Source organism: Vulpes lagopus, chromosome 3 (assembly GCF_018345385.1).
Source record: "Vulpes lagopus strain Blue_001 chromosome 3, ASM1834538v1, whole genome shotgun sequence".
NCBI classification, from domain to species: domain Eukaryota; kingdom Metazoa; phylum Chordata; class Mammalia; order Carnivora; family Canidae; genus Vulpes; species Vulpes lagopus.
Genome location: NC_054826.1, coordinates 25985627 through 26008228, shown reverse-complemented (window position 1 = coordinate 26008228; position 22602 = coordinate 25985627). Strand labels below are relative to the sequence as shown.

Below are 22602 nucleotides of genomic sequence, written 5' to 3'. Positions count from 1 at the left end.
AGATCATTGCCTCCTCAGTGGCACCTGGAAAGCCAGACTATATTCTCTGGGGGGAAGCTGAACAAATGATAGCACTTCTGATATCCAATTGTCTGGGACAAACTGGGCATACATTGGCTTATGCAATTGAAAAGACCAGCCATAGAGATAACTGTGGCCAGTATCGCTGAGCGAAGCCAGGATCTATAGAATTATTCTCAACCACAGAAGAGATCAAAATAGTTATAGTAACCATTATTGTAAGGAGAAGTAATAATGGATTAATAGTAATAGGCAAGAGATAATTTATAGAACTAACAACAAGGGAAAAGACAGAAATAATGAGGTGTTTTTATTTTTCATATCTGTATCCCAAATAAAAAAGGACATTGCTGGATATTTGGGCTCTCTGCATAATTTGACTATTGTTGATAATGCTGCATGTACCCCTTTGAACCTGTATTTCTGTATCTTTTGGGTAAATACCTAGTAGTGCAATTGCTGGATCATAGGTAGTTCTATTTTTAACTTTTGAGGAACCTCCATACTGTTCTCCAGAATTTGCACTCCCACCAATGGTGCAAGAGGGTTCCCCTTTCCCTGCAACCTTGCCAACATTTGTTGTTTCTTGCGTTGTTAATTTTATCCATTCTGACAGCTGCGAGATGGAATCCCATCATGGTTTGGATTTGTATTTCCCTGATGATGAGTGAAATTTAGCATCTTTTCATGTGTCTGTTAGCCATCTGGAAGTCTTCTTTGGGGAAGTATTCATGTCTTTTGCTCATTTATTAACTGGATTGTGTTTTGGGTGTTTAGTTGATAAGTTCTTTATAGATTTTGGATACTAACCTCTTTGGATAAAGAAGATGACATAAATATATATATATATATATGATGTATAAATATATTAGGTAAAATTCAATGGGGAAAATGATGATGTATAAATATATATATACAAGATTATATTATATGTATAATAATATATATTAGATTATATATACATAATAGAATATTACTCAGCCATCAAAAAGAATGAAACTTGCAATTTGCAACAATGTAGATAGAGCTATAGTGTATTATGGTAAATGAAATAAATCAGAGAAAAATACTACATGATTTCACTCATGTGTGGAATTAAAGAAACAAAACATATGAACATATGAGAGGGGGGGAAAAGAAAGAGGGAAACAAACCATAAGAGGCTTTTAAAGATAGAGAACACACTAAGGGGTGATAGAGGGATGTAGGTGGGATGGGCTAGATGGGTGATGGTGATTAAGTAGGGCACTTGTGATGAGCACTGGGTGTTATATGTAAATGATGAATCACAGAATTCTACTCTTGAAACCAATATTGCACTGTTTGTTAACTAACTAGAATTTAAATTAAAATTGGAAAAGAAAACAAAAGAACATTGTTGCAATCAGAAGTTGTCCTGTCTTATAAGAAAGTCATCTTGGTTATAAAATAGGTAGAGTCACCTTGCCCCTGGGAAGCAGTGAATCAATTTTGTGTTCTGGGGGGACACCTGGGTGGGTTGGTGGTTCAGTCTGCCTTTGGCTCAGGGCATGATCCTGGGGTCCCAGGATTGAGTCCCACATCTGGCTCCCCGGATGAAGTCTGCTTCTCCCTCTGCCTGTGTTTCTGCCTCTCTTTTTCTGTGTGTCTCTCATGAATAAATAAATAAAATCTTTAAAAAAAAAAATGTGTTCTGAGAGTTTAACAGGGATGAATCACTCTTCTTCTTCCATTGTTACAAGGGTGTGGGGTGTCCTTCATTGTTCATACTTTTGAATGGAGGAGGAAATCTCACTGATGAGATGCTGAAAAACCACTATGGGTAATATCTGATACTTACAATGAAAAAGAGAGATTCTATTGAAAAACAATTTAGGCTAAACTCTTATAGTTCTGAAATTTTTGCTTCCTGACTTATTTAAAAAATCAGTTTGTATTAAGAAGACTCCCTCCCCCTGGGCGAAGGGCACATGCTATGGAAATGAGAGCAAACAACTAGAAAGGAAGGCTGGACACAGTTGTATCTGAGATAAGGTTTGATAGTCCAGGGGGAATCTCTGAAGGTTTTTGTGCAAGGCGGCAACACAATTGCTCTAAGATTCCTAAGAATCTCTAAGATTCCTTCTAGCTCTGAGGTACCATGAATTTTATTATTTCACGGTTGTAAACTACTCTAGTTAAAGACCCTTAAGAAAAATATTTATTGGTTGCCTAGCCTGCTATTGTGCTAGATGTTTATAGTTACCTTCTCACTGATTTTTTATCTGAGAGAAAAGAAAGAGAAACAGAAAGAGAAAGAGAGAAACAATATTTACCCCGACTTATAAATAAAGATGCTGAAGCTTGGAGTATTAAGCACTTATCTACTGTCACAAAGGCAGAATTTGAACAAAGGTCTTTCTAGTTCCAAAAATATACTCTTCTCTACCCTCCCCCCACCGCCTTCTTCTCACTTTTGGAAAGTGCCCATGTGTCTGTTGTTGTTTAAGGTTACGACATGATGGGACATGCTTAGTGTCTCTACTGGGTCTTTTTGCTCTGGTACAGGGGCTGGAGAGAATTTGGGAGTCTGGGGAATTGAGGGAAAACATGTTAGGATAGTCTTGCAGCACCTTCCAGAGATCTGGAGCAGCAAGAAAGAGAGATTAGGGCGTGAAGAACAGCCCAGAGCAGTGATACATATGGTCAGTCAAGGGGGTCTGCAGCCTTGGTCATGTGGCCTATAGCCATGGAGCCTGCTGTCCCTTGGTTTCCTCATTCATAAATGGGAAAATGAAAGTTGCCCTGCTCTCTTTGGGATGCCACAAAGGACAAAAAAGAAAAATCTAGAACACAGAAAAAACTATTGTACATTACAGAGTCTTTATGCATGATAATTTAAATTATTCTCCATATTTCCATTTGAAAGATGGAATTTTTATTTCTCTTTTTCTGAATGCTCCATGGGGTGGCACCACGAAATTGAGTCATCTCAGCTTATGGAGGTAGTAAAATTGATTTAGAAAAAAAAAAATCACTAATAAGAGGTAAAAAGCACTCTGACAGTCTCTCTCTCTCTCTTTCTCTCTCTCTCTCTCTCTCTCTTTGGATTGTGAGAGACAAATGTTATTAATAACAGATTACTTTTATATTGATACAGATTTGCTCACAAAAAGTTAAAGTACTTTGTAATATCTTCTCCATCATCAATAGCAGGCTACGTTTTTCCTTGGAACTAAAGGAAATTTCTTCTTTTCTGATCATTTTCCCCTTCTTGTCCAGTTTAAATGCAATTACAGAAAACATTTTATAGCTTCTGGTTGCTTCACTTTGGCTGCAGTGTTAGCAGCTATGAAGTAGGGAGGAAATGGCTCTGCATGGAGCACATAAGCAATGATATGTCTTCTGATTTCTCCCCATTCTACTGGTAATGCCAAGAAGTGACTTGCACAGAGGAGCACCCATATCTATAGAATCACATAAGAAAGTCTTGCCATTGGAGGGACTTTACTCCTAAGTCTCAGTATAGACTGTCCAGAATAGACAAAAAATGAGGTGACCTTTTGTTTCTTTTCTGCAACTCAAAGAGTTGTAGGTATGGAAATACCACTATTCACTTTTAGTAGATTATTATAAGTCATGTCCTGATTTTCTACCTTCCCAAATTGTGGGAAGAATTATTAATTAGTATGAAAAGTATTTATTTTATTTGTTTTCATTTAAATTCAATTAATTAACAAAAATCATTAGTTTCAGAGGTAGAGGGCAGTGATTCATCAGTCTTATATAACACCCAGTGCTCATTACGCCACGTGCTCTCCTTAATGTCCATCACCCAGTTACCCCGTCCCCCAACCCTCCTCCTCTCTAGCAACCCTCAATTTGTTTCCTATGATTAAGAGTGTCCTATGGTTTTTCTCCCTCTTTGGTTTTTGTCTTGTTATATGTTTTCCTCTCTTCCCCTATGATTTTCTGTTTTGTTTCTTAAACTCTACATATAAGTAGATTATCTTTCTCTTATTGGTATATTTCACTTAGCATAATATACTCTAGTGCCATCCATGTCTTTGCAAGTGCAAGATTTCTTTTTTTGTTGTTAGCTGAGTAGTATTCCATTGTGTTACATATATATATATATATATATATATATATAATATATATTATATATAACATCTTAATCTATTCGTTACATATATATATGTAATATACATATACATATATATATATCACATCTTCTTTATCTATTCATCTGTCAATGGACATCTGGGCTCTTTCCATAGTTTGATTATTGTGGACATTGCTGTTATAAATTGGGATGCAGGTGCCCCTTCAGATCACTACATTTGTATCTTTGGGGTAAATCCCTAGCACTGCAATTGCTGAGTCATAGGGTAGCTCTATTTTCAACTTTTAGAGGAACCTCCATACTGTTTTTCAGAGTGGCTGCACCAGCTTGCATTCCCACCAATAGCATAAAAGGGTTCACCTTTCTCTGTATCCTCACAACATTTGTTGTTTCCTGAGTGGTTAATTTTAGCCATTCTGATTGGTGTGAGGTGGTATCTCATTGTGGTTTTGATTTGTATTTCCCTGATGCTGAGTGATGTTGAACATCTTTTCGTGTGTCTGTTGGCCATTTGTATGTCTTCTTCAGAGAAATGTCCATTCATATCTTCTGCCCATTTCTTGATTGGATTATTTGTTCTTTGGGTGTTGAGTTTGATAAGTTCTTTATAGATTTTGGATACTGGCCCTATATATGATAAGACATTTGCAAATATCTCCTCCCATTCTGTCTTTTGGTTTCGTTGACTGTTTCCTTTGTTGTGCAAACGCTTTTTATTTTGATGAAGTCCTAATAGTTCATTTTTGCCTTTGTTTCCTTTGCCTTTGGAGAAGTGCCTAGCAAGAAATTGCTGTGGCCAAAGTCACAGAGATTGCTGCCCGTGTTCTCCTCTAGGATTTTGATGGATTTGTGTCTCACATTTAGGCCTTTCATCCATTTTGAGTCTATTTTTGTGTATGGTGTAAGGAAATGGTCCAGTTTCATTCTTCTGCATGTGGCTGTCCAGTTTTCCCAACACCATTTGTTGAAGAGTCTTTTTCCATTGGATATTCTTTCCTGCTTTGTTGAAGATTAGTGGCCATAGAATTGAGGGTCCATTTCTGGGTTCTCTATTCTGTTCCATTGATCTATGTGCCAGTATCATACTGTCTTGATGTTTACAGCTTTGTAATAGAACTTGAAGTCCAGGATTGTGATACCACCAGCTTTGGTTTTCTTTTTCAACATTCCTTTGGCTATTCAGGGTCTTTTCTGGTTCCCTACAAATTTTAGGATTATTTGTTATAGCTCTGTGAAAAAGGTTGATGATATTTTGATAGGGATGGCATTGAATGTATAGATTGTTCTAGGTAGAACAGACATTTTAACAATATTTGTTCTTCCAATCCATGAGAATATAACAATTTTCCATTTCTTTGTGTCTTACTCAATTTGTTTCATGAGTGTTCTATAGCTTTCTGAGTATAGATATTTTGCCTCCTTGGTTAGGTTTATTCCTAGGTATCTTATTTTTTTTCATCCATTGTAAATGGGATTGACTCCTTAATTTCTCTTTCTCCTGTCTCATTGTTAACGTATAGAAATGCAACTGATTTCTGTGCATTGATTTTATATCCTGACACTGCTGAATTCTTGTATGAGTTCTAGCAATTTTAGGGTGGAGTCTTTTGGGTTTTCAACATAGAATATCATGTCATCTGTGAAGAGTGAGAGTTTGCCTTCTTCTTTGCCAATTTGGATGCCTTTTATTTCTTTGTGTTGTCTGATTGCTGAGGCTAGGAATTCTAGTACTATGGTGAACAACCCTGGTGATAGTGGACATCACTGCTGTGTTCCTGACCTCAGGGGAAAAGCTCTCAATTTTTCCCATTGACAATGATATTTGATGTGGGCTTTTTGTATATGTTTTTTTTTATGATATTGAGGCATGTTCCTTTTATCCCTACACTGTGAAGAGTTTTAATCAAGAAATAATGATGTACTTTGTCAAATGCTTTTTCTGCATCTATTGAGAGAATCATATGGTGCTTGTCCTTTCTTTTATTAATGTAGTGTATCACATTGACTGATTTGCAGGTGTTGAACCATCCTTGCAGCACAGGAATAAATCCCACTTGGTCATGGTGAATAATCCTTTAAATATACTCTTGGATCCTATTGGCTAGTATCTTGGTGAGAATTTTTGCATCCATGTTCATCAGGGATATTGGTCTGTAATTATCCTTTTTGGTGGGGTCTTTGTCTGGTTTTGGGATTAAGGTAATGTTGACCTCAAAGAAAGAGTTTGGAAAAAAAAAAAAAAGGGATCCCTGGGTGGCGCAGCGGTTTGGCGCCTGCCTTTGGCCCAGGGCGCGATCCTGGAGACCCGGGATCGAATCCCACATCAGGCTCCCGGTGCATGGAGCCTGCTTCGCCCTCTGCCTATGTCTCTGCCTCTCTTTCTCTCTGTGACTATCATAAATAAAAAAAAAAAAGAAAGAAAGAAAGAAAGAGTTTGGAAGTTTTCCTTTCAGTTTTATTTTTTGAAACAACTTCAGAAGAATAGATATTAATTCTTCTTTAAATGTTTGGTAGAATTCCCCTGGGAAGCCATCTGGCCCTGGACTCTTGTTTGTTGGGAGATTTTTGATTACTACTTCAATTTCTTTGCTGGTTATGGCTCTATTTAGGTTTTCTTTTTCTTCCTGTTTCAATTTTGTTAGTTTATACGTCTCCAGAAATGCATCCATTTCTTCCAGATTGCCTAATTTGTTGGCATAGAGTTGCTCTTATAATTGTTTGTATTTCTTCAGTGTTGGTTGTGATCTCTCCTCTTTCATTCATGATATTATTTGTTTGGGTCCTTTCTCTTTTTGATACATCTGGCCAGGAGTTTATCAATGTTATTAATTCTTTCAAAGAACCAGCTCCTAGTTTTGTGATCTGTTCTACTGCTCTTTTGGTTTATATTTCATTGATTTCTGCTCTAATCTGTATTAAATCTCTTCTCCTGCTGGGTTTAGGCTTTATTTGCTGTTCTTTCTCCAGCTTCTTCAGGTGTAAGATTAGGTTATATATTTGAGATCTTTCTTGTTTCTTGAAAAAGGCTTATATTGCTGTATACTTCCCTCTTAGGACCACTTTTGCTGCATTCCCCAAATCTTGAACAGATGTGTTTTCATTTTCATTTGTTTCCATGAATTTTTAAAAAATTCCTCTTTAATTTCCTGGTTGACCTATTCCTTCTTTAGTAGGATGCTCTTTAGCTTCCATGTATTTGAGTTTTTTCAAATTTATTCTTGTGATTGAGTTCAAGTATCCAAGCATTCTGATCTGAGAATATGCAGGGAATGATTCCAATCTTTTGGCAGTAGTTGAGACCTGATTTGTGATCCAGTATGTGATCTATTCTGGAGAATGTGCTATGTGCACTCAAGGAGAGTGTGTATTCTGTTGCTTTAGTATGGAATGCTCTGAATAGATTAGTGAAGTCCATCTGGTCCAGTGTGTTATTCAAAGCCCTTGTTTCCTTATTGATCTTCTGCTTTTTTTTTTTTTAATTTTTTATTTATTTATGATAGTCACACAGAGAGAAACAGAAAGGCAGAGACACAGGCAGAGGGACAAGCAGGCTCCATGCAGGGAGCCCGATGTGGGATTCGATCCCGGGTCCCCAGGATCGCGCCCTGGGCCAAAGGCAGGCGCCAAACCGCTGCGCCACCCAGGGATCCCCTGATCTTCTGCTTAGATGATCTGGTCTATACATTTCAGTGATTGGTGTGTTAAAGTTCCCTATTATTATTATATTATTATCAGTGTGTTTCTGTAATTTTGTTACCAATTGGTTTATATATTTGGCTGCTCCCATGTTAGGGACATAAATATTTACAGTTGTTACTCTTCTTGTTGATAGATCCTTTTATTATTATATAGTGTCCTTTCTCATCTTTTATTAGTCTTCACTTTAAAATCTAATTTTTCTGATATAAGGATTGTCACTCCAGCTTTCTTTTGATGTTCATTAGCATGATAAATGGTTTTCCATCCCCTCACTTTCAATCTGGAGATGTCTTGGGGTCTAAAATGGGTCTCTTCCACACAGCATATCAATGGGTCTTGCCTTTTTATCCAATCTGATATCCTGTGTCTTTTTGGGGTCATTTAGCCCTTTTACATTCAGAGAAACTATTGAAAGATTAATTTTGTTCCATTATTACCTTCTGTATTAAATCTTAAAAGTCACTGTTTCTGTATATTGTTTCTATTCTTTCTGATCTATGTTACTTTTGGGTTCTCTCTTCACTTAAAGGATCCCCTAGGGCTGGCTTAGTGACCACAAATGCTTTTAGTTTCCATTTGTCCTGGAAGCTTTTTCTCTCTCCTTCAATTTTGAATGACAGCCTGGCTGGATACAGTATTCTTGGCTGCGTATTTTTCTCATTTAGCACCTGAATATGTCATGCCAGTCCTTTCTGCCTGCCAGGTCTCTGAGGATAGGACTGCTGCCAGTCTAATGTTTCTACCCTTGCAGGTTATGGACCTCTTGTCCTGAGCTGCTTTCAGGATTTTCTCTTTGTCTCTGAGATTTGTAAGCTTCACTATTATATGTTGAGGTGTTGACCTATTTTTTTATTGATTTTGAGAGGGGTTTCTATGTGCTTTCTAGAATTATATGTTTTTTTCCTCAGATTAGGGAATTCTCTGCTATAATTTGGTCCAATATACCCTCTGCCCCTCCCTCACCCACTTTCCTCTTCTTCTGGGATCCCAATTCTAATATTGTTTCTTTTTATGGTATCACTTACCTCTCAAATTCTCCATTTGTGATTCAGTAGTTGTTTATTTCTCTTTTTCTCAGCTTCTTTATTCTCTGTCATTTTGTCCTCTATATCACTAATTCTCTCTTCTGCCTCATTTATCCTAGCAGTAAGAGCCTCCATTTTTATTGCATCTCACTAATAGCCTTTTTTATTTTAACTTGATTAGATTTTAGTTCTTTATTTCTCCAGAAAGGGATTCTCTAGTGTCTTCTATGCTTTTTTCAAGCCCAGCTAGTATCTTTATAATTATTATTCTGAACTCTAGGTCCAATGTCTTACTTATACCCATACTGAATAAGTCCCTGGCAGTCAGTACTGCCTCTTGTTCTCTTTTTTGAGGTGAGTTTTTCCATCTTGTTATTCTTGCAGAAAGTCGTCGTTATTCTATTTGTAGAGTTGCAGCTATACTTTTCTTACATCTCTGGTTGAGTTTGCAGGTGTTCAGAATGCTTTGATAGCTATCTAGCTGAATTCCTGGGACAAGACAAAATTAAGGTCTTCTACCCCTCTATCAGCTTGGACTATTCTCCAGGCAATGAATTTATTTCTAGCATTTCTTCAGTTTTCTCCTTTCTTCCCTCCCTTCCTTTTTATTCCTACCTTCTACTTTCTCCTTCCTTCTCTCACTCTTTTCTTCCCTTCCTCCATTCCTCCCTATGTCCCTCCAGCATTCTTCCCCTTGCTGGGGCATACTCTTCTCCTTTTCTTCTCTTCCTTTTCCTCTCCTACTTCTGTCTCTTTTATTGTCCTTTCTTCCCTAGGATACAAAGGGAGCACGACCCAATCCTACCCCCACAGAGTTTACCTTCAAATAGAGAAGTTTTTCCTTTTCAACATTGTTTGTGTAAATTTAATAAAAATAACCATGATATGTACACATCTCTTGTCTCTGCACCAGAGTTTGAAAACCATGTTAACCATGTACTTACAGCTATGGAAAACCGCTGAATGTTTTCATCCTCACAGTCTTGGATGACTTTATTCAGTAGATGGTTGTCATGGGACTCCCCATCAGTCACAATTACCATGACTTTTTTAACTCCCCTTCGGGCACCCCGGGCTTCAGTGAAAGCTTCCTTCCTGAAGTGATCACAAGGAAAAAAAAGCAAATAAAACACTCACCCCAAGGTTAGGCAAAGTGATAAACAAAAGAAAAACACTGTCAACTTAGTTAGACCAGTGTTGTCCTTCCAAGATCAACATTGACAACCATCATTCAAGCTGGGAGGCATAATGATCGCTATTTGTAATAGTTTTAGATTTCTCCCAGATGATGAAGAGTTCACCATTTTGCTAATCATCACATCTCCCATCTACAAAGGGCAGCAGTATTTCATTCTTTAAAAACTTCTCAGGAAAGGTGTGACTGGAGCACACACATCAGACCTAGAAAAGGTCATATCTTAAATACTCTCTCTGCCACTCCTTTCTCTATAAACACTCCTTTTTTCTGCTTTTGGCAGAAGCTTTTACTTTATAATCACTTCCACCACATCTAGTCTGACATTTATAGAAGAGTATGGAAATCTTCTAAGCTGAGGAGAATTTTGTATGGCTGATAGTATTTGAGAGTGTTCTTGGGTATGGGGGAAAATCGGACATAGTAATAAAAGACTGCAGATCACTGTGATCTGAGTCAGTGACAGAGGAGGGCTTTGGGGATTAAGAGCAGATGGAGTAGGTATGAAACATTTGGTCTGAATGAGGTTTTAGGACATAGGCTCCTGGGGCTGGAGTGGAAGAAAGTGGCATGGAGAGAAAGGGAAAATTCTATAACCTAACTGCAAAGAAAGGAATTTTTTATTTAATTAAAAAAGCATTTATGGAAAGAGATGGAAGAGAGGGGAAATTAACAATTTTTATTTGTTTTGTGCTTCTACACACATACAGACACACACACACACACACACACACACAGAGGCACATTTCTCCTCTATTATTTTCTTTCACTCAATTCACTTTCCTTTCTGGAGTCAAGTAAATTTTAGTTAGGAATGAAACATTGAAAGGATTTCATATGATATTTTTTAGATTTTGGCATAAAATGTAGTATTCATTATAGTGAATGGTCCATTTCAATAGTTTTATTTGGTTAAGAGGACAGATAGCCGTAGTTTGGGATATGTTAAAAATTATTTTTCTTAAGCTAACCTTTCAAAGGATTTTCACAATACACACTAGTTTTACTGTAGGTACACAGTAAGTGCACAATAGTAGGTATCTTGTGAACAGGAGAGAAGATCCTAGTGACATGGACAAAGAGATTTCATCTGTGATTATTTTCCTTTAAAAGGACTGAATCCAGTACGACAAGATGTTAACAATTGTCGATTTGTTTGGTTGAGTACACAGGATTTTGTTGTACTATTTTTTTGATTTTTCTTAAAATTTTCAAAATAAAGAAGCTATTAAAAAATGATTACTAGGGAGCTGTATATCTCTGCCTTCTACACTATACAGATAGATTTTTCTGACTTCTTTATATGCACAAACAAAGGTGAAAACAGATGTTAAAGGCTAGTCTTTTTTTTTTTTTTTTTAAAGGCTAGTCTTTAAATGAAGTTCAGACATGGATATTATATAAGACTTGATCCTTACAGGATCACCAAAACTTCCTAAATCCCTTGGAGATCCAGGCCATTATTGAATGAACCTCAACTGATGGAGATGATTAAAAGACATTTTTTTTTAAGATTTTATTTATTTATTTATTCATGAGAGACACACACACACACACAGAGAGGCAAAGACACAGGCAGAGGGAGAGGCAGGCTCCATGCAGGGAACCTGATGTGGGGCTCAATGCCGGGACTCTGGGACTCTGGGATCATACACTGAGCCGAAGGCAGACGCTTAACCGCTGAGCCACCCAGGAATCCCGAAAGACATTTCTTAAAGAAAATCTGGTAGATCTAAACAAGGGTTGGTTTTATATAATGTAAGAGTAGCCACTGGCAGAACTTCCGAGCATACTTTTTCTGTTTCAAATATTTTCAGCAAATTGCCCTTTACCCCAAATACTATCATCCAATGAAAATAGAAGTCAAGGATTCTAACAAATTAAAAATATTGTTTGTAACTGTCCCTGCCTAAAAGGAATAAAGAGCAATTAAAAATATGCTTTAATGTGAAAAACTAATGTACAAGGAGGATACTTAGTAATACCATTACGGAGTTGTATTTATATACAGAACTCAATAAACTGTGTGTTCTACAGCTAAGCCCTTTGTGAAACATGTAGGCAAAAACCATATAGGGTCATGGTATTTAGAGTGTATTTATGCAAGAGCAAAGCAGCCAGAATATTTCTTCAGTTAGTTTTCAAAGACGAATATTCATTCTTAAGTGGTTGCCTGTGGAAAATACACAGCTCCCTACAGCCTCAGAGCTTTCAAAGAACACTTTGATTTACTTTGTGCAGTCACACTTAGCAATTATTTAAGAGGGTGCATTCACTACACCTCAATATGCACACTCTTCGTGCATGCAAATTGGTGATCCTACAGGCAGGTAAATGTAAAATTACCCCATCTGTTTGTGGTTATTTTTCTCTTGAGCCTCATATAACTAGAACCACATGCTTCTCTAACACTTATGAATCTAATGCTGCACATGAAATTTTAAATTTTTAAATATCCAACTCATTCCTTAATATCCATATTAATTATTTTAACCCGCATAAAATACTGATCTTAGCAGGCAGGTAAAATGAGAGCATGGATAGTTAGCACTTTAAAGTCAGTTGAGAAGTTGAAGATACTTAACAGAAGGATCCTTAATATTAATCCAACTACTTACTAGATTTCTCAAGATTTTGGTATTGTTTAGTTTTTGTTCAGAACCTTACTAGCTTTAAAGGCAACTCAGGAAGAAAATAGCAAGAGATAAGAGTTGAGTGCAGTTGGGGGAAAAAAAACAGAAAAAAATTGTTCCACACTGTAATCAAAGAATAGTTCTTAGCTTCTCATAGAATAAATTCAACCAGAGTGGATTATGTGTTCTCCATGGAAGTGTAAGAATAAGGAAGGGATGTAATTAAGAGGGAATTTGGAGAAAGGAAGAAAAAGCAAACAAATGATGATGTTCTTACAACTTCTTTTAATCTTTGCAATTGATTAGGCTTTCAAATGATTTCAAATACAGCAGTAATGAATTTAGCCTCTTAAAAAATCTTACTTGAGAGTTTCAATAACCCTATATCAGGTACTGTAAAATTATGAACATACTAAGATATAAATACATATTGAGTAGAAATAAATGAATATTAATCCTTTTTTAAAAAAATGAGATTCCTAGAAGCTGTAAACAAAGAACAAAGGGAAAAATATTCACTAATATTATGTCTTAGTAATAAGGAATATGATAGAGAAGACTACAGTAATTTTTGTGACTGACTTTCCATCATTTCCATCATTTCAATCTTTGGAATAAGAGGAAAGATATGAAGTGAGGGGAGACCATATTGTAGAAAAACTTGATCCTATAACTATTAGTTAGCCAGTGGGACCTAGTTTTAAAAAATATTTTTAAAAAAGACAGTTAAATATTGTCAAGGTAAATGTTCAATCAACACTCCAGAAGGCTTGATTGTGAGCAGTTATTTTTTCATAGTCTTTTACTTTGGTTTATTTTTTTAATCCACATACCTGGCTGTGTCTATTCCAAGGGCTGTCATAGTCTGGCGGCCACCTCTCTGGATTATTTGATTTGCTGCAACAAGTACTTCTTCTGTTGATGAGTACTTATTGAGGTTGAACTCATGGGTTACATTTTCTCCATACTGTACAATTCCAACCTGAAATACCAAGCCACTGTGAGTTAACCATCTAGCAATGTCTGGTTTTCAGTTTTCTTAGTTTAAACGTGTGGATCAGATATATGTTTTTGTCTTTCAGATGAGTTAAAAAATTCATCAGCACACAAATCTTTCTATTCTGACAGCAATAACCATTTCCACTTGTGGATATTTGTAGCCCAAAGAATAAGAATGACAATACTCTTATTAAATTTCTCAAGTGATTGGTTTATCTCTTCACCAGTTTCTACTTAATGACTCTGGCAGGCCTTGGAGGGTAGAAAGTGCAACACACAGACATGCTCTCTGCCTTCATGGAGCTTCTAACTAGGAGAGAGAGAAAGAGAGAGAGAGAGAGAGAGATTGAACACATGATCCTTCCAATGCATGTTCAACTGTGGAGAGGGCTGTAATGGAAAAGCTGTTTAGCAAGTAGGACCTAAGGCTCTACTTCAAAGTGGGGGCTCAGAGAAAGCCTCTTAAGAGTGATATTCAAGTTGAGGCTGAAAGGTACAAGGAGGGTGGAGATCTGTCCTGGATAAAGATTGAGTGGGAGGACAGGATCCACACAAGGGGAATCTGTGTGTAAAGAAGCTGAAATGAGCAAAAAGCAGGGATGTCCTGAGAACCAAAAAGAAGTCAGTGAGCCTGGACCAGGCTGTGAGGGGAAGTGAAACAAGATGAGGCTGGATGAGTAATAAGTGGGGCATGTTTCTGGGGGAGCACGCTTCTGCTTCAGGCTGTATCTAGCTCAGGCATAGCTTCATTTCTCTCATGCCAGCCCTTCTCCCCACCCTCCCTTTTCATGTTCTCCATCTTCCCTTTCTTGCCTCCCTCCTTTCACTCTGTCTTTAGCACAGACAGGATAATGTTAAATAATTAAAATCTTTTTTAAAAAAAGAGGACATTAGACATCTTGGCGCAATTATGCCACCATACTTAAGTAAGAATAGTAACCTATATAAATATGTATTTTTAAAAGATTGTATTTATTCATGAGAGACATACAGAGAGAGGCAAAGACATAGGCAGAGGAAGAAGCAGGCTCTCTGCAGTGAACCTGATGTGGAACTCGATCACAGGACCCCAGGATCACGACCTGAGCTAAAGACAGGTAGGTACTCAACCACTGAACCACCAAGCATCCTGTATCCTATATTTTTAATGCTTTATAAAAACTTTTTTTCCTAATTTATTCAGATTATAGTATCACATTTTATAAATGAGTAATTTAAGTTTAAAATACTCCTCATAGTGAAGGGGCAGATGAGGGTCTAGTCTAAAATGTGAATCCCTTATACCACAGCTCTTTCCATCACTCTATTTCTTCTCTACAAAAATACAACTTCCTAAAGTCCCTGCGTTCTCTGTCACCTCATCCTGCTAGTTTCTGCTAAATGCTGCTACCATTTCATTGCTACTTGATGAATTTAATGAGTTAGCTACCTAATCTTCAGGGACTGGAGAATATAATAAATCAAAGCAAAAAGATTATATTTTAAAAATAGAAATAGAACATATTAATTCTTCCTTAGAGTTGCTTAGTTAGGTATAGGATAAATAAGAAACAACTAGAGATCATATACAAGTGTAAGATAAAGTACATAATAAGCTGAGTGAACATGCAATCTGCTCAATTTGTGTCCAGGATAGCCCTGTTCTTCTAAGAATATATCTTTCACTGAATATTTGTCACCATAAGTACCAAGACTATGCACTATTATAATTGGAATAAAGATGACCAGAAGTCCCTTTGGAAATAAAGTAGGCTACAATGAACTAATTATGCAAAAAATAATAAATGAATGGGACATACCAATAACTCCAGTTCAAGTTATTTCCTTGAGTTATAATGAAATGGATAGTTATCTATCACTCTCTACATAGATTTAAAATTATTTTCCCAATGACCTTTATAGCTTTTAATTAATAATCCAGGGAGACACTAAATAATTATTAAGGGAAACCATGAAGGTTTGATACTGTCTTTGTTTATATAAATATTCACTGTAAATAAAGGTAAAATGATGTTGATGCTTAAACATTATGCCTATTTTTAGGTATCAAGATGAATAAATACTGTTGTGAAAGTTAATTGCTCATCCATTTAGGACATCTTATGGAGTTGTTTGTTTTTATTCCCCTTTGTTTTTATTTGACTAAGCAGGAGACCAAAAAATTCTGAGAACTGTCATTCCTGTGATTATTCTTGGACATTTTACTACTTGGGTGAATCTACTGAACACCCTAGTCTCTTATTTGGATAATCTATTGAACGGTCTAGTCTCTTGTTTCTTTGACTTCCTCATCTTCATAATCTTTTCCTCTTTTTTTTTTTAAAGATTTTATCTATTCACGAGACACACACACACACACACACACACACACACAGAGAGAGAGAGAGAGAGAGAGAGAGGCAGAGACACAGGCAGAGGGAGAAGCAGGCTCCATGCAGGGAGCCCGATGTGGGACTTGATCCCAGATCTTCAGGATCACACCCTGGGCCGAAGGCGGGGATAAACTGCTGGGCCACCGGGGCTGCCCTTCATAATCTTTTCCTATAGCTCACCTGTTATTCACTCTCAAGGTCTTATCCTCAACTTTGTCAACTGGAAAAACTGCAGCACCTCCAACTCCATTCAAGTGTTCTTCTGTATGCCCATTAACTTCAGCTCATTTACCTAGTATATCTAATTCATCAATTCCTTCACCATATCAAGACTTCCTATTAATTCAGAGATCCTACTTTTTTCTTTAACCTAGCCTAGATCCCATGGTCCATCACCATAATCATTTACTTGCAAACTTTAACTCCTTTAACCATTTTTCCCCTCCATTAACTCGCTTGGCTAACTTCCAAATCTGGTTAAGTCCAAATATCTCCCTTTTCTTTGTGTGCTTCTGTGACACTAAATGTTTCTAGACAGAAATCACACAACTTGTAGACTGGTCTCACTTTAAAGTTATGGCCATGAATCTCTAATGTGTTTGCACATAGCACAGCCCAACAGTCCTACTCTTTTTTTACCAACAAGTGCACTTTGCTCCCATTTGAGAGCAAATGGTCAAAAGCCATTAACTGTCATAAGCCATTAACTGCTCAGGAAAAAGAGAGGATCACACTGATACATTGGGAGGAGTTCACAGGAAAAGAGGTAGAATTTATCCCAATTAAACAAGGCTGCTTTGTGCCATAACATTTGATATTTGCAACATGCTTTACATATCTTATAAAACCTTCTATAAACTATGGATTATCTGAACACTAGGGATAGAAAATTTTTAGCCCTTGGTAAGTAAAAAAATCAGTGCTTTATATCTTTCTCTCTTTCTCTATCGACTTAACATATATATCGCTTTCTTAAATTTATTCTCTAGAGAATTTACAAATGCCAGTTGCTTTCTTTATACTTTGCTTCTAACTCCACCTGAGCATCTCTTCAGATGACTGACTGTCCTTGGACTGCTAGAAGTGTTTTGCCCCAGGGGCTCAAAAAGCCAGGAGTGCCCAGGATTTTTCTCTCTCCTTGCCAATTACTATGTTCCATAGGCGAAGCCTCAGTGCAGGCAGTGAAAGACCAGCACATTGACTCAACTGGGAGCTCCCCTTCCAGATCAGCCTGCGTCTTGATTTACCCTGAAATCACACCCTTGCTTGTCCTCAGTTGCTACTGTTTTGCTTCTCCAAATATCTTACTATTTTCTCTAAAAGCACTCCCTTAGTAAATCACTATCACTTGGCTCATTTTCTTAGGGTTTGTATCTGGGAAACCAGACCTAAGGGAGAGAAAGAGAAGCTTCAAAGCACTGATTTTGGACTTTGCAAGGGGATACAATTTTTCTGCTATTCCTAGTGTCCAAGTAACCCAATATTTCATAGAAGGTTTTATAAGGTATGTAAAGTACATCGCAAATGTCAAATATGATGGCACAAAGCAGCCTTGTTTAACTGGCATATATTCTACTTCTTTTCATGGGAGCTATTATCCTTCTTTCTGCATTTCTTCATTAGCTCAGGCCAGATTTCACTGCCTTGAACCTGGACTGTGGCAATAGTTGGTCTCTCTGCTCTTGCTTTCCCTCCTATTTCCATTCTCCTCAGCTTCTTCTACATATTAATGGAAGGTTTACTATCTTGAAATTCTTTCATCATGTAACTTCCTTGTTCAAAAATCTCTAATGGCTCTCCACTGCTTAGTATATCAATGACTTTGAAATACACAGTACACTTTAGAAGAGAATTTTTATTCTAATTAAGATAGAAAACAGACAGATCTTCCAGGTGCTCCTGGAAATACTAGACCTATAGGATAAAACTCAGTTTTCTTCCCCTGACTTGCAGTTACTCAAAGCCTGACTGTATCTTATTTGTTCTCCCTCATCTTTAAGATTCCCCAGTTCAAATGTTGCCCCTACCCTTTCTCATCCCTCCAACAAAGATATAGTCTACTCATTCCAGGAGATAAGTTTCACTTTCTCTGCAAAAATTTCTCCACCTAGCCAATGTAGCTCATACTGATCTTCCCCTTCTCTAAGCTTTGAGGCAAACTTGTCTATTTTGCTCCTGTGAGTACTGCACTCTTCTCAACTGCTTTGTATGCATGCTTTATCTCTCCAACTAAATTATATGTTCTAGAGGGCCAAGTAGGGGTAAAGAGCATGGACTATGTCATAGCTTTTGGTAGTTTCTTATCCCATGCCACTGTTTTGCTTTGCTTAGAGTTGACCCTCATACATTCTTACTAAATGACTGTAACATTTCACATAAGCAAGTAGAATATGGAGATAGCAGAGAAATAATGATAAGCAGAAAAAAGACATAAAGTAGTGTGGGAAATGAGAAGACTGGGCAGTAGAAACTTAGATCTCAGGGAAGTGACACTCAGTGTAGGCCCCTGGCTGATACTGGGCTGCATATTTCCTTAGGAACCAGACAGAATAAGGCTTGCTGTGTCTTCTCCAGAAAGGGGTGCCATTTATTGATTTTCATCACAGGAAAATGGTCAAATCCCAAAACAAACATTAGTAATGCTTTGTTGACTATTGATAAGACCCAGTGAATAAAAACAGTCTCAGTCCTAGCTTAGTGTATAATTTAAGGTAAGTAAAACAGATTCATTCTAGCACACTGTGTGTATATGCAAATGCAACAGAACCAAGTAAGGGTGATGATTAAATAACAAGATAAAAAGTGAGCCAAGTGATGAATACAAATTGTAAGGAGGCTGGAGAAGAGAAGCACAAATATATTTATTGTCTTACGTTGAAAGGCTTCATGGAGGGAGGAAGATGCAGCCTTCTGAGTGAGATCCTCAGGTAAAGAACAATCAGTTACAAATGTAGAATGGGAAAAAGCAATGCTGTCTGGAACTTGGAAAATATGTCAAAAATGAGGAGGAATTGAAATCATTCTAGGAACTGAGAAAAATAAAAACAGCCAATAATCATCATATGTGACTTGAAGCAGCCAGTTGCTTCCGTTGTTGGAATGATACAAGATCCAGAGGGTAGAAATTAAGTAGAACACTGTTGAGGAGTAATGGAGATGGATAAGTTCTCGGCATGTTTGCTGAATGGAAATAAGCAGACAGGGGTGACAGCTAAAAGAGGCAATAGGTTAGATGTAGGCTCTCTTTAAAAGAAAATGAAAAAAGAGTAGCTTATGGCATCCGTAACACAGTACAGGAAGATAGTAACAACACTCACAAGGGATAGATGAATCACAAGTAGAACTTCAGTCACTTTTCAGAGGCAACTGTAAAGGAAGCCTTTACTTTCTAGAAAGATACAGTTTGTACTTCCTGAGTAAGTAGAATAAAAGATATAGGTATGTAATTATATTCTAAGGCCAAAGAGAACTAAGATTCAGGCTATGGCATAAATCAGGAACACAAATGCCTGAGGATTCTTTTACATGAGCCAAAGGTTTGTAACACTTATTCAAACCCTCCATTTAAACATGAGATTTATAATCCTTCTTCAGCTAAGCCACAAACTAATATTCCCTTACTCCTTTCCTAGGGAGTACTATCATCCTTTTGTGTGTTACTAGGTATGATTTTTAAAGAGTTCCATGGTCAAGTAATCTTGGAAAATGATGAATAACACAAAGTTAACATTTATCTTTACAGCGGGACCCCCTTCTATATCCTCTCTGTCTTTCTGCCTTTATCTCTTCTGTCTGCCTTTTTTTCTCCCACTGCTATTTATATTAACTAAAAAAGAAAAAGATAAGAGATAAAAGATAAAAGCTACAAATTTCAAATGCAAAAGACCACGGCTTTTTTGTTACTCTTGTCCTTATTTGCTCTACTCCGTCTCATAAGCAAATTCTCTTGAAAGTGCTCTCAGAGGGGCACCTCAGTCAGTTGGGTGACGGACTCTTGATTTCAGCTGGGTCCTGATTTTGGGGCTGTGAGATTGAGCCCTGCTTTGGGCTCTACACTCGGCTGAGAGTCTGCTTGAGATTCTCTCTTTCGCTCAGGCCCATCCCCTCCTCTCTAAAATAATAAATACATCTTTTTTAAAAAATGAAAGTGCTCTCAGAATCTCTAATATGACAGCATGCATTGTGAATCATGAATTGGAAGACCTGGTATATTTTATTCTTATTTAAGGGAATATTTTTTGGGAGAAAAATATTCAACATCTCAAGCAACACAGTTTGGACAAAATTGCCTTATAATACTGACTTACCTACTTGTAAATATCAATTAATTGTTTTGCCTCATTCACCTTTGATATATTCATGATACAATATCATGTACTGCAGTTATCCAAATATAAGATTTTATTTTATTTCTAAGTTGGAAGTCTTTTAGGTTCAGGGACAAAGTTTTAGTTTTTGTAATTTTTAAATTGCCCATGACATCTAGCATAATACTTGATCAGTAAGATACTTCATGTGTATCTGCCAAATTACAATGAATTAGTTATCTAAGTGGTTTCATTTCTTCTGGGGAATAGAGAAGAAAGAGGAGGAAAGTGAATGTGAGAAATAGAAAAGAAATCACCGAAAGGAAGGCATTCTGATTTTTCTCTCATGAAACTTCAAGTAGCAACAGCATGACAAAGAAGTTTAAGAAAGAGAAGTATGCAAAATAGCTATTATGTGTATTAAGTCAAAAAGCTATGAAGGAATGGAATTATTTTCCCATATACAATTGTATTATTACTTTGTATTGTTAAATCAATGTTTTAACTGCAGTAACTAAATTTTAATTTCTGGCGTGAACTAAGTTTCTGGACTTTCAGTAAACAATTAACATTATTAACTCAATGGGTTCTTTAGGGGAATAATGATAGGGTAAAATAATGAAGTTTTATGTGTAAGATGCACAATTGCTTAACGTGAAAAGAGCTCAGACTTTGTGTCTGGCCAATTTTATATTTCCTTTTACCAAACTATGGTACAAAAGCCCTACCCTATAATGTGCTTCTAATGTAATTAGAAGTCAGAGTATGAATGTGGTAATAATATAGATTGCAGTCCAATTGAACTGTCAGCATGGGTCATTCTGATGCAATGTTAGCTGAAACCAGGCTTAACCTTTTGTCACTATGGAGAGGGACATAGATGAGCCTGGCTCTCAGATGAAATGAGTTCTCAGAAATATAAAGTTAAATGATGATAAATATAGGTCCTGGGAAAGGGATATATTTAACTGCCCTCTTAGATACTGCTGCAATGAAGCTGATCCAAATTCAAAAATGCAAGGATAGGAGAGTGAAAGTAAAGTTCTGAGGAGAGAGAAGACTATGGGAAAAATCAGGAAGAGAGGTGAATGGAGCCAGGGAGGGAACACCTGCAAAGCCTGAAACCTAATGTGAAGGGGATGTCTCGGGGGAGTCCCACAAACACATACTTCTAACTCAATGATTTCATTAAGTAGAGTGAAAGAAGGAGGTTATTACAACAATGATTTTTTTTAAAAGATTTTATTTATTAAAATTTATTCATGAGAGACACAGAGAGAGAGACAGAGACAAGGCAGAAGGAGAAGCAGGCCTGCTGCAGAGAACCCAATGCAGGATTCGATCCCAGGACCCCAGGATCACAACCTGAGCCAAAGGCAGACACTCAACCACTGAGCCACCCAGGTGCCCCACAACAATGATTTTTAACACAAGGAGAAAAATCCCAGTAATGACATTTTTCCAAACCAAATAATTCATCTCCTCTGTGGTTGGAAAGACATAAAACTCTAAATTGTATCCCATAAATAAAAGGATTAAGGTACAATGCTGTCAAAGTAGAGTTCATAGTCTGCCAGGAGAGGCAGATATGTGATACAAAAAGTAGCGCTACCAATGATGAGAGCAATAAGTGAAGGGTGAGCAAAAGGTATGGAAACATGGGAAGGGAAAGAACTGTTCATGGGAAGCAGGGGTGGAAAGATCATGGAAAGTGCCAGAGCAAGTGACATTGGAGGTAAGTCTATGAAGTATACCTAGCACCTAGGGCCTGGGGTAGAGAAGGGCACTCTGGGCAGGGGGGCTCATGCAGACACAGATGATGTGTTCAGGGAAGGCCAGGGGAGGCTAGGGCACCAGGGAGGCAGGGGGCAGTGGGAATGACTGGTGCCAGGTGACAAATGCCACATAGTCCCTTGGAGAGCTTGGATCTTATTCAGCAGGCAAAGATAGGAGATTTCTTTTATCCAGGGAAATGCTATGGTCTGAACTTTACCTTGGAAGGATAACTCAGGTGAGTTATGGATGGAGGAAGGGGGGAAAAATGGAGAACGGGTAGCTGTTGATAGAGAAGATTCACCTCATTCACAGCACCACTGTCAGAAACTATAGCCTGATTGACAAGGATATGGCTGCAAGGTGCAGTCAGGCTTCTTTTCAGACTTCAAAACAATGAATCAGGCCTAATATTTAAGGCTTCTAGGGAAAATAACCATAAAATGTGCAGTAAAAAGAAAGATAAATAATATTCCTAAATTTTAATTAATTTC

At 37.3% G+C, this 22602-nt stretch overlaps 1 protein-coding gene across 2 annotated transcripts in view; it reads right to left on the bottom strand.

The window, feature by feature from the left end:
* The window catches only part of ITGA1 (integrin subunit alpha 1), a 169189-nt gene that overhangs the window by 69306 nt on the left and 77281 nt on the right, over positions 1-22602 (bottom strand). For both annotated transcript variants that reach the window (XM_041747906.1, XM_041747907.1), the window contains exons 7-8: positions 13491-13639; positions 9774-9924 (exon numbers count right to left, since the gene is read on the bottom strand). In XM_041747906.1, coding sequence (XP_041603840.1) covers positions 9774-9924; positions 13491-13639 — 300 coding nt within the window. The remainder of the gene's footprint in view (positions 1-9773; positions 9925-13490; positions 13640-22602) is intronic.